The 12,221-nt window shown below is 45.0% G+C and overlaps 1 protein-coding gene and 1 long non-coding RNA gene across 3 annotated transcripts; one reads left to right on the forward strand and one right to left on the reverse strand.

The window, feature by feature from the left end:
• Nucleotides 1–451: 451 nt before the first annotated feature.
• On the reverse strand, nt 452–1,069 carry LOC114227831 (uncharacterized). The gene is made up of 2 exons (XR_008555071.1): nt 982–1,069; nt 452–551 (listed from the first exon to the last, which is right to left on the reverse strand). It is a non-coding gene; the product is annotated as an uncharacterized LOC114227831 (long non-coding RNA).
• On the forward strand, nt 983–9,252 carry ENSA (endosulfine alpha). Of its 2 annotated transcripts, XM_054711384.1 has the most exons (5): nt 995–1,060; nt 1,545–1,644; nt 2,783–2,908; nt 4,170–4,336; nt 7,142–9,252. In XM_054711384.1, exons 2-5 carry the CDS (start codon nt 1,639–1,641, stop codon nt 7,155–7,157), a joined length of 315 nt encoding a protein of 104 aa, XP_054567359.1. In that variant the 5' UTR covers nt 995–1,060; nt 1,545–1,638; the 3' UTR covers nt 7,158–9,252. The 2 variants fall into 2 exon arrangements, with proteins under 2 accessions (XP_008154055.1, XP_054567359.1); XM_008155833.3 differs by lacking the exon at nt 1,545–1,644 and having other exon boundaries at nt 983–1,060.
• Nucleotides 9,253–12,221: the final 2,969 nt, after the last annotated feature.

Raw genomic sequence — 12,221 nt, forward strand, 5'->3', positions numbered from 1 at the left:
AGTGTTATTAGTATTAGACTAATGTTTGTTTTCAATATAAAAATGATGTGACTTAACATTCCAGGAAGATGGGTCTATTTAATTTGAGGGACTTGGGTCCACCTGGAACACTGGGAAAACCCTCCCCACATGCCCACTAACCTAAGGGGAATGAATGCCTTACTATATATGAAACCCCTGTAAAACTAATACCGTGCCATCTACAAACGCTCGAGAAATATTGAACTGTGACTCGGGATAGGTTAACTAGTGTTAACAGTATTTACTAAATGTTTACCATTAGAACGGTGCTCTGTTTCAAGGAGCTTAGTCCAAGTCCATAGGATGACCTTAAACAAGTAAAAACTATACATAAGAGTTAAATCATAAAGCCTAAGTCATTTGTGTTCTGCAAAAGGCTCAGGTTGGGAACTCAGTCGCTCGGTTCCACACACCAAGTGACACATCGGAATCGTGTTGAGTACCACTTTATGGTCCACTCTGACCTCCGAATTATCTTCTGGAGCTCGATAACTTTCTGCCAACACTGCGCACAGCTTAATCCTCTCCACCTGAAAATAAAGGGTTACATCCTTTCGCTCTCCCGTCTTCAGTTCAGCAAAGGTTCCAAGGAGAGGGGCCCGTGAAGCTGAAGGAAGTCGGTTCCCACCAAAGGAACAAATATGCCAAACCTAGCAGCACCGCCCCCTTCCTTTCCCCACGGGCTCCCAATTGGTCCTCGTGGCTCCAGATTGGTGTTCCAGCTTGCCCGTCGCCTCCATAGACCCCACCTTTAGCCAGCGACTATTGGTAGATCGTTACGTCATTGTCCCATCTACCTCACTCCTATTGGTTCCCGTGGGCAGGGGCGGTCGCAACGTCACAGGCAAGGGCCGCCATTTTAACTGAGCAACCCTAGTGACAGGAGCCGAAGGAGCAGCGCAGGCTGTCCCCATTTCCCCTCCCCCTTCCCTTCTCCGTTTGACTTCCCGGGCCCCTTACACTCCACAGTCCCGGTCCCGCCATGTCTCAGAAACAAGAAGAGGAGAACCCTGCGGAGGAGACCGGCGAGGAGAAGCAGGTGAAATGGAGGGGGTGCGGGCGAGCGAGCCGGGGGCGACAGTGATGGGGCGGGAGACGGTCTCCCACCAGTGCGGATTGGTTGCCCTGATCTCAGGCTCTGCAGGGGTTGGCCACTTCTTGCGTCACGCCGAGTGAGCTTCAACGCGACTTGCTGCTTTGGCGCTGGTTGGTTGGGTCGGTTGTCAGTCAGTGCCTTACACTTCCTCATTGGCCAATAAGCCTACCGCTCAGCTCATTCAAGCTGTGCTATAATTGGCCGAGCTTGGGCGCGGGGCGGGTGTTTGGAAAGACTGGGTGAATGAAAGGGGGCTGGTGGTCCCTGGATGTGATGTGTATTATTGGTTATTAGGGGTAAATAACACGACTACCAGGCTGGGGCCTGCATCCTAAATCCTTCGAAAGATTCAGGTTGAGGTAAAGACGTTTAAAAAAAAAGGACCAGCATTGGGGGAAGGGAGAAGAGTAATTCTTACCATGGTTAGTTAAAGGCGGCAACTTTATCAAGATAACCTATTTTGACGATTGGGGATGGTCTGTTGCCCATCTTCTGTGAGGACGGAACAAGATTGAAGAGGAATGAAGGTTCGTACAGAATAATAAGAGAGGTTATTAAATTTAGAAAAGACACCAAGAGAGTCGTGACCAGAAAGACGCCACTCTATCACCCTATTTCCCCCAGACTTCCAAGGCAGCGAGACTTAGTTCACCCGCAATTCTGTGATGAAAACACGCCAATTAGACCTCTTCTTGGGGGTTGTGTTTGACTTACAGCATTTAGTACTGGGCTCAGAGGCTCATGAAATGCACCTGTTGTTATATCTGTGCCGGAACACCAAGGAGAGGTAATATAATCCCACCAAGAAGAGCCAAGAGTGGCTTTAGATTATTCTAAAAAGTTACTGAAGAAAAGGGCAGCGGGGCCCACAAACAGCGAGGAGCGTAGACAGTGAGACCAGCTGCAAGCCATTGGCGCTCCTGTCATGTTCCCCAAACTGCCATCACTTGCCCCACTAGGGTTGGTGTTTACTTTTTGGCAAAAACTGGGTAAATACTAGTGAACCTACTGTATCTTAATTTTCCCGAGATTGAAAATAGGGTCATTTTCATCTCTGTTTACCTACCATCTCCCTGCCACATGTTTATGGAAATGCTGAAGCAGTGTCCTCTCATTACTAAGGTGGAGATTTTTGGAGAAGGCTGCGTAGCTCTAGCCTCCTCCACAGAGAGACTTCTCAGATGACTATCTTAGATTCTAAATAGGGAGGGAGCATTTCAGCAGCATTATCTATCCCTTTTGCTTTCCCATTTGCCCTGTACTGTGTGTTAGGAGCAGCCAGGGGACTTTCCTACTCATCATGTGTCACCAAAAAGCCTTGACGGGTTCTTTTCTCTCTTTGTCTTCCCTAGCTTCTGTGCTGAGTGAGCTATGGCTTGCTCTGTGATTAACGTATTGTGTTTAGGTATTACCTTTAACCCAGTACAGGTCACCAAGGCGGTTCCCTGGGTATAGTGTGAGAAGCACCTTGTCTCTTCTTCTCACAGTACAGTGTTCTTGAGCTTTAGGAATTTGAACAAAGGTCTGGCTTTATTTGAGAGTAGAGTGGAAATAGCATGTTTACAAGTAAGTGGATCTTCAGGAAAAAATAGTATAAAGGTTATCAAATATTAGAAGGAGTTGCTTCTCAGTCTTTAATTTTATCTGCCCATTTGTTCCTTCCAGGACACGCAGGAGAAAGAAGGTATTCTCCCTGAGAGAGCTGAGGAGGCAAAGCTAAAGGCCAAATATCCAAGCCTAGGACAAAAGCCTGGAGGCTCCGACTTCCTCATGAAGAGACTCCAGAAAGGGGTATGGGACACAGTCTTACCCTCTTCTTTGGAGCCAAAGGGGATGAGATCTATAGAGGTTCTACTGAATGCTGACCTGGAAGTTTTGTTATTTGTTGGGCAGCAGTGGAAAGGAATTAGAAACTTACAATGAGCAAAGCAGATTATTATAAATCTCTGATATGGTATCAGTTTATCTTCTGGTTCCCCATATAGGATATTAAGGCTTTTGTAGGGGCATTTGGCTATGGGGGATTAAGGGGGTAAAGGAAGGATGTTAGAGACTGGAACACTGGTCTCACTAGGCATTTGCCTTTTTGGATGGTGGGAATTTTAAGACTGCATTTTTTAGAGTTAGAGCTATATGTTGTAGGTACATCATGTCAGAAAAAGATCAAACCATCTGTCCTACAGACTTCCTGAACTTAAAATGAATAGTTTTATTCAGACCCTTGAAGTTAGCACTAGCCATTTACTCCTTTCTGTCCAGAGTGGTTCTCCTCACCAAGGGAGAATCTACCTTCCTAGCCATCTAGCTCCTGATCAGGTTTCTCAGTCCCCAAGGTACCTAAACCTACTGAGGGATTGGGAATCATTAAGCCAGAGTGTATTCCTCTGTGGGTGAAATGGAGAGTGAAATAGACCCATGAAGACTCCCAGTTGCTGAGACGTAGCCACAGATGATGATGTGATGCTGATTTGCAGTTTACCTTGCTGTAGGCAAGGCAGGCACGGGCAGGTTTCACAACCATGAACCTGTGGAGGCAGTGGGAGGCAGAGGAAAAGGACATTATCCTCATGAACAAGCCCGGTTTCTATTCATGGTCTGAGAAAACACTTTTCAGTTTTGAGGTTGTTGGCTGGAGGTTAATCTGCTGTTTGCTAGGGTAGCCCCAGATTAACCCTTCTTTATATCTGTTTCCCCAGCACCAAATCTGTTGGTGACTAATAGGTCCTCAGTAAGCCTTTAGGTGTAAATCAATAATTTTGTTGAACCATTTTGTGCTGATGAGGCTACAAATGATGTGGGTACAAAGGATGTAGAGGCTATTTCTTAACTCCAAAAATCTATACTCTTGCTGGAAAACTGCTTACATACATTTGGGGAGAAGACACAAGTACTTGTAGGTATTACCTTTAACCCAGCTGTGTATGCATGAGATTAATCATGAAAGACTTGAAAGATCTGAGAGTGGATGAGGATTCGTAATGGATGTGGGTCTCCTTGTTTTTGCGGATGGCCAGGCCTCCTCACTCACCTAAACCTTCCTCTTGTCTCTTAGCAAAAGTACTTTGACTCAGGAGACTACAACATGGCCAAAGCCAAGATGAAGAACAAGCAGCTGCCAAGTGCAGGACCAGACAAGAACCTGGTGACTGGTGACCACATCCCTACCCCACAGGATCTGCCCCAGAGAAAGTCCTCGCTCGTCACCAGCAAGCTTGCGGGGTAACCTGGGCCCCTCTTTTCCCCTTCCTCACCCACTGGACTTTTATATATCATAGGCAGGACTGGAATGGGCACCTAGTTAGAGAACTTCTCAGCTTGCTAGCCAGCAATGACTGTGATTCAGCTGGGGGCTGCTGAGAAGGTAATGTGTGTGTGGAAGAGGGGCTCTGAGTTCATTTCTTTGGTTAAATTGGTATTGCCACACCCTCACTATAGCCCAGAAGTAGGAGACTAGGATTGAGTAATACTGCAAACTTTTTTCCTTCTGTACAAGAAACTGGGGAGACATTTCTTTTTCGGAAGAGAATATCTCAAAATTGATTAGGCTAAGCCTTGGGAATAATGTGGCAGGTTTTAACATCCAAGGCTAACCTGACATTATTGGGAAAGGTAGATTGAATGAGATCGTTTTTCTGTGCTTCTAAGTGTTTTGTCTTAGGCTGCTATTGCTTCATGTTTCCATTATGGCAGGTTTAGAGAATCCTGAAAAAAGAAAAACTGATTTGCTTGCCTAAAACTACAATGCCCACTTAACCTCCCTTAGTCAGTGTCTTACAGTTTGCCCTGGCTCTTAATGTAAAGATTGGAAAACATTGTATAAAATGGGCGCTCTCTCTAGCTCGCTCTCTCTCTCTTTCTCTCTTTCTTTCTCTTTCTCCCAGCATGTTGCTTTTGAAAGCATTGTGGAATAGCGGAAGGAGCACTGGTTTAGGAGTCAAGATATCTGGGTTTGGGTCTAGTTCCATGTAGAAGTGATATGTAACCTTGGTCAAGTCATTTAGCCTCTCAGAATTTATTTTGTCATCTGTAAAATAGAGTTGAATATGGATAAAATTGATTCTGATTTTAGAATTCTGTAACTGGCAGTTGAAAAACTCTGCTGTTCTTTATAAAACTAACGAGGCAGGCCCATCAGTTATCTGCCTACACAGGGGAACCATTTGAAGACTACATGGGGAGAGAGGAAGTAGAGATTGGGGCGGGGGGGGGAGGGAGGGATGAATTCAGGCAAGAGGGCCTCATAAATATGGTGATAGGGTCAAGAAAACAATTCTAAGAAGCTAGCCATGGAAGCTCCTGCCTCTGCTCAACCCACCTTCCTAGCCTGCAGTCTGCAACTCTGCTGCTCAAAAGGCTGCTCTGGCCGCTGAGCTGTGGGCCTGAGGAAACATGCTCAGTCTCGCACATATGGAGGCCCACGTTTCTGATGTAATCGGGTGCCAGGTGTATTGTTTAGGGAGACAAGAAGAAAAGGGATGCACTGAGCTAGCCTCTAGGGCTTAGTACTACAGCAGGGCTGGAGTAGCAGGTTCTTCGGAGATAATTCAAGTTGGAGAATGCTGGGGAAGGTGGTTAAGGAGAGAAGAGGAACACAGAAATCTCTGCCTTCCTAGAGCTCAGTAACCCGGCACCTGTTTGCTGAGAAGAAGCAGTGCTGATTCATGAATGTGTGGAGGAAAGGGGATGCAGTTGGCCAGCATCTTCAGTCCAGTTATCACTAGCTTGGCCTGAATCTTACTGAATGCAACCTGCTAGTTATGATAGAGAGGGTCAGGGTGAGAACTAACTGTTCAAGAGAGCAAGATTTTGTAATCCTCTCTTGCCCTCTCACAGACTCTGATACGTCTGATGAACTTGATGGGATGCATGTGTGGGGATGGGATGCGTATACACTTCTCTCCTGACCAGCCAGTCACTTTTCAGGCTGTCATTCAGGTTGGGTAGGAAAAAGTTGGTGAGGAAGGAATGGAGAGAGCAGGATCCCGGAATTCCTTGGCCCCCAGACTCCTCGACTGTCACTTGTAATTGTATATAATTTTTGTGTTTCTTGCTCCATTTCCTCATGCTGTCTTCCTTAGTCTAAAATCCATGTGGGAAGGGGAAAATGCCGAACATCCTTGTATAGTTTCCTCAACTGTCCCAGCCATGTTGTACATAGATATGTCATGTTATTATATATATAAATATATATATAATTTTGTACGTTTTCTTCATCTCTGATTTTCTCAAAGTTTGTACTTTTTTCGTTTCTGTCTGAGCCACTTTCTCTATGGGTCAATTTGAATACTCAAAACTGAGGTCACAATGAATCTGGTATTAGGAAGGAATAGAAGAAATAGAGAAATCAGAAAACTGTTGGTCTCTCTCTCTCTCTTCATCTGGTCATATTCGAGTTTAAGAAAAGACTCAAGCTACATTCTGTGTTTGCCACATGTTGCCACAGCATGAAGTACATAAGTCCATGGCAAAGAAAAATCCAAATCCCAGTTGCTTTGATTAAACCTAGATTATTAAATCCACTCAAAACAACCTGTGTTGTCTGGCCCTGGCCTCCACCCGGTCACCACCTCATCACTGCGTGCCCACGGTCGGTCTCTGCTGCTCTCAGTGACTGTGCTTTGCGTATGAAACGGAGCTGCTCCAAGCCAGGAGGCAGCTGCATCCCTATGAGCTTCCAGTTATTTTGATCTTGTCTAACGAATTGCTTTTCTGTCTTTGTTTTTATGGGTATCTTAAAAAAAGGCAGAGAATGTTTTGTTTTGTGGATAAGACTCAAATTTATTCATTCTCATTCTCTCTCTCTCTCTCTCTCTCTCTCTCTCTCTCTCTATCTCTATCTCTATCTCTACCTCTCTATCTCTCTCCCTCTCAATTTTCTATGGATGGGATTGAGGCATATGCTAGGTAGCCTAATGATTGTTAAGTATAGAAGAGTCATGGAATAGAGACTGGGATGGAATTTAGGTATTTTTCCCTTATTACTTGACAGTGTTTTTTTTTTTCTTCTTCTATGTTCATCCGCAGTGGCCAAGTTGAATGATGCTGCCCGGGGCTCCGCCAGATCCTGAGACGCTGCCCCCCCCTGGGTCCTGCGCTGGCTCCTGCCCCTCCCTGCATTTGCAGAGGGCTCAGGAGGTGGCTCGGGCACGGGCTGGAGAGGCAGAAGCCCCTGCCCGTCGGTGTCCCAGCGCATGGAGCCCCTTGGGCCGAGCACCAAGACCTTGAACCTTTTTTGTTTTACCTTTCTTCCAAATAACTCTTGGGAGAAATCTCAGTGAAATCCTAGGGAGTGGGGTGGGACTGGGGAGATGTTTGAGAGGGTGGGTGGGAGATTTAGGGGAATATGAATTAGCGCTCGGAGTTGATAACATTCCTGACAATCCTTCTTAACCATGTGGCTGGTGTGAGGGGAAGGAAATGGAGTAAACGAAAGATGTGGGTTTCCAATTTAACTGTAGAAAAATGCAATGTTTGCTTAGACATGGCTGGGGACCTGGTGTCAGATAAAAGAAACTGTCCATCTAAATATGACAGATGCAGACAGCTCCTCTGGTTCTGCAGAGCAAGCTGAGAATGCAATTAATGTTAATTGTTCATTTTTTAAAATGTCCTTGAAACAGATTTACTGTGGGGAGAAGGGCAGTGAGTATGGGGAGCCCCACAGAGCCCAGGGGACTTTTTCAGTATTTGAAATTAAAAAAAAAAAGACCCACAAAAAAAACCCAACCCATAAATACTCTGAAGCAGTTGGTGTGTTTTATTGGGGTTTGGGGAGAGGGAAGGAAAGAAAGGTACCATTCAGGGGAGAAGCTGGTGTGTGGCCCTAAGTTTTTTAAGGATCCTCTTAATATAGGATGTGCTTAGGCTGCACACTTCCATCACTTAGGGAGAGGGAACGAGGATGTTGGCATGCAGACCAGGGTTTTTCCTGACCCCTGTCCACCCTTGGTTCCTGTACCTAATACAGATGCATCAACCTCAGGTTTGGGCTCACAGAAGGAGGAATTTGAGAGCGTTTGATCTTAACGATTTATTGACACCTAAAGCTTAGTCCAGACTAAGCAAAAAGGAAGCCCACTCTTCCTTTTCAGTCGTGTATTCCTTCACAGTTCTGTTGGTGAAGGAGAAATGGGACCTCTAGTAATAAGCCAAAAGGAACTTGAGCCTCTCTGCCTGTGGCCAGCAGGAGGCACAGTGACTTCTTTCCTCATGTTATCAAAACAATCCCAAATCCTGCCACTGACAGAGGGTAAGAAGACCTGTGAATGTAATATACAAAAGGAACGTGACCAAAATAGAAACAGACTCCATTCTGTCTCTCCTGGCCCCACCAACATTCACACGTGTTAAATCAGGGGTCCTCAAACTTTTTAAACAGGGGGCCAGTTCACTGTCCCTCAGACCGTTGGAGGGCCGGACTATAGTTTAAAAAAAAACTATGAACAAATACCTATGCACACTGCACATATCTTATTTTGAAGTAAAAAAAACAAAACGGCAAAAACACCCGCATGTGGCCCGCGGGCCGTAGTTTGAGGACGCCTGTGTTAAATGAAACACCCATTTTGCCCAAGTTTGATTAGGAGAGTTTATCATGGTATTTTCCCAAATGTGAATGGCTTTTCAAATAAGTGTGCATCAAGGAAGATAAACAGGGCCCAGGAGACAGATATTTTAGAGAAATCTCCATCTTATTGAGGGAGGGGGGTACTTCTAAACTGGAGAAGAAATGTTGTTCTTGGTATCTAACTCATTCTCCTTAATGAGCATCTTTCTAAATAAGTTTTCAATTGAGGTATTCCTGGCTTGCTCTCTCTAAATTTAGCCAGGGGACTGGGATGCATCCTAACCATTGGCTTTTCTGAACAGCATGCTCGACACTGAGTGAGCCAGGTAGTCTGGCGCTAGGTTAAAGAAGGGCATGCCCTGGCCAGGTGGCTCGGTTGGTTGGAGTGTCATACCATACACCAAAAGGTTGAGGGTTTGATTCCCAGTCAGGGCACATACCTAGGTTGCAAGTTTGATCCTCTGTTGGAGCATGTACAGGAGGCAACCAATCAATGTTTCTCACATCGATGCTTCTCTTTCTCTAAAATCAATAAAACATATCTCAGGGGAGGATTTTTTTTTTTTTTTTTTAAAGCATTCCCTAGCCTGGCCGGCGTGGCTCAGTGGTTGAGCATCGACCTATGGACCAGGAGGTCACGGTTCGATTCCCGGTCAGGGCACATGCCCAGGGTGGTGGGCTCAATCCCCAGTGGGGGGCATGCAGGAGACAGCTGATCCGTGATTCTCTCTCATCATTGATGTTTCTATCTCTCCCTCTCCCTTTCTCTCTGATATCAATTAAAAAAATATATTTTTTTAAAAAAAGCATTCCCTACCATTGTGGGGATTATTGTCTAGCTGGAAGAAAATATATGAAAAAGTTCATATACTTCAAAAGCTAGGATATATACACAGGGTGGAGCAAAAGTAGGTTTACAGTTCATATGGGAAATAAAACAATAAATAATATAAAGAATAAGCTGTTTTAAGGATTCACAACTGTAAACCTACTTTTGCCTCACCCCGTATGTCCTAAACCAATCCTCTACTTTTTGAGCATGTTCCTGGTTTGTGTTCGCCAGGTAGATACAGCTGGGCAGTGAGGTCAGGGAGGCTGAGTGGGACCATTCAGTTAGTGCAATTTCATTTTAATACAGGTAAGGAAATTGAGGTGTAGAAATAAGTTACTTATAAGGTGGCAAAGCTAGTTTACGAAAGAGCTTGCGAGTTAGTATCTAGGCTTCTATATGATTTTTTCATTATTCCTGGCTTCCCTGGTCCTTCGTTTTAAGCTGTAGTCTTAGGAATCCTGGGGTGGCAAGAAATGTTTGTGGCTATCTCTATTTCAGTTTAAAACTTGCCATTTCTTGGTTTTTCATTCCCTTACTCCAGGCAGCCAAGGCAGACCGATTCTGCAGTGCTTCAAGTAGCTGTTCCTGCCAGTGTTTTAGTTAGATATTTTCTAAAATCTTTATTCCAAATTGTGGATCAAGGGTTCTTCTCCTCCAACTTAGTTGAGTGAGGATTGTGCTGACAAGCATCTTGGCCATCTGATATGCAGGGTGTCAGAGATGGCGTCACCATTATTATTGTCCGGTGGCATTTATTTTAAGCTGCTGTGGCCTGAGCGTAGACAATACAGGCAAAAGAAAAATTGCTTCAAGTTGCCATGGAGGGTATCTACAGTGAGCCAGCGGCACCCACACAAACAGCCCTTGTGTGTATAATGCCCTCTGCTGGGTCTTGCGGGAAGTTAGCAAGGAAAGGGAAGATTTCTTCCTTGGGAAGCCAAGACATGACAGTGGCATACAAATAAAAGCAAATTAATGTAGTTCCAAGCAGAATTTCAAGAGCTAAGGGAGCCCTAACTAGTTTGGCTTAGCGGATAGAGCATTGGCCTGTGGACCGAAGGGTCCCGAATTCAATTCCAGTCAAGGGCACCCAAAAAAATAATAATAATAATAAGCTAAGGGAAGGAGAGTCAGATGTGTTGTTAGCTGAGTTTTCTTAGAGGCAGATGACTAATGAAAGATAAGGAGGGGCGTGCTTCCCTCTCAGGAGCAGGCCTGCTTTCTTCCCTCTCAGGCGTGCGTCTTTACTTTCTCACCTGAACGCTAAGGGTCCCCGAGACCTGCAACCAGGGAAGCAATGGGCAGCGCCAGTTCGTCCCAAGATAAAACCCTGAACCTGTCTCCAGGGCCCCCTTTTCTCTGACTTTTCATGAAGCCAACAGCAGCCCCACCTAGGTTCTCTCCTGTTGCTTCTTCAATGCTAAGCCCTTTCTTGTTTCACTGTCCCCAGCTTTAATAAACGTACTCTCAAAATAAAATTAAAAAAAGATAAGGTGAGGCCTCCCATGCTTGGGCAGAAATATTTTAATTCAAAAATAATTGTTGCCCTGGCCAGTTTGGTTCAGTGTGTTGAGTGTCATCCCGTGAACCAAAAGGTCACCAGTTCCATTCCCAGTCAGGTCACATGCCCAGGTTGCGGTTCAGTCCCTGGTCGGGGTATGTATGGGAGGCAACCTATCGATGTTTCTCTCTCACACATTGATATTTCTCTCTCCCTCTCCCTTTCTGTCTCTCTAAAAATCAATAAATAAAAACCATATTTTTTAAAAAGGTAATTGTTGAACACTCACTGTGCAGTTGGAGATATTAGCTGTCATTGGGCAGGTAAACAATAAGAAATGGTGTGTGCCCTGGAGGAAATGGAGGCCTCAGAGAGATAGCGCTTCTAAATACAACACAAGATAGCATGTGATTATTCAAACAGTGGTAAGATATTTCTGAGAAGGTACAATCCAGAGGGCTGGAATCATTAGGTAAATATTAGTGGAGGAAATGGAAATTGAACTGGGCCTTGAAAGATGGGTAGTACTTAAATAGTCTAGTTCAATTGTCATTGAATAAGTTCCCATAATATGCCAGGCACTGTGCTAACATATAAGATGTGTGATATGTGGGTGCTTCTTTCAAGGAGATTATACTCTGGTGTGGAAACTGTACACGAAGAAATCATACTGCAGTGTTAAACTTGCAGCAGAAGAGGCCTATCTACATAGAGCAGAGGGATGCGTACTTAACAATTGCTAAATGTTTTGAGAGCTTACCAAGTGCCTAGCCCCACGCTATGGGTTTATTTTACATCATCTCATTTAACCCTCAAGGATTCTATACGGTAGGTAGTGTTACTATTGCTATTATACAAATGGCACAACTAAAACCGTAACTTGCCCAAGTCACACAGCTTCTGAGAGTGAAGACAGGATTCTCTGCGTTGCCCGCAGGGGAAGAGGGGAAACAGTGATCAGGAAAGGTTTCATGGAGTAAGTTCTGAAGGATGAACAGGGTTTCTCTAGAAAGGTAAGTGAAAATGGACATTTTGGTAGAGGAACCAATACTTAGAGAAGAATGAGACCGTGTGGAATCTGGTGTTTCAGCAGGACCAGGATGGAGTGAGTCCTGGGGAGTAAGTAGCTGAAGACCAGGTCAGGAAGGCAGACAGGAGACCTGGGCCAATCTGTGTTTTAGATAGGTTGCATCGTCCCATGCAC

Source organism: Eptesicus fuscus, chromosome 22 (assembly GCF_027574615.1).
Source record: "Eptesicus fuscus isolate TK198812 chromosome 22, DD_ASM_mEF_20220401, whole genome shotgun sequence".
Lineage (NCBI taxonomy): Eukaryota > Metazoa > Chordata > Mammalia > Chiroptera > Vespertilionidae > Eptesicus > Eptesicus fuscus.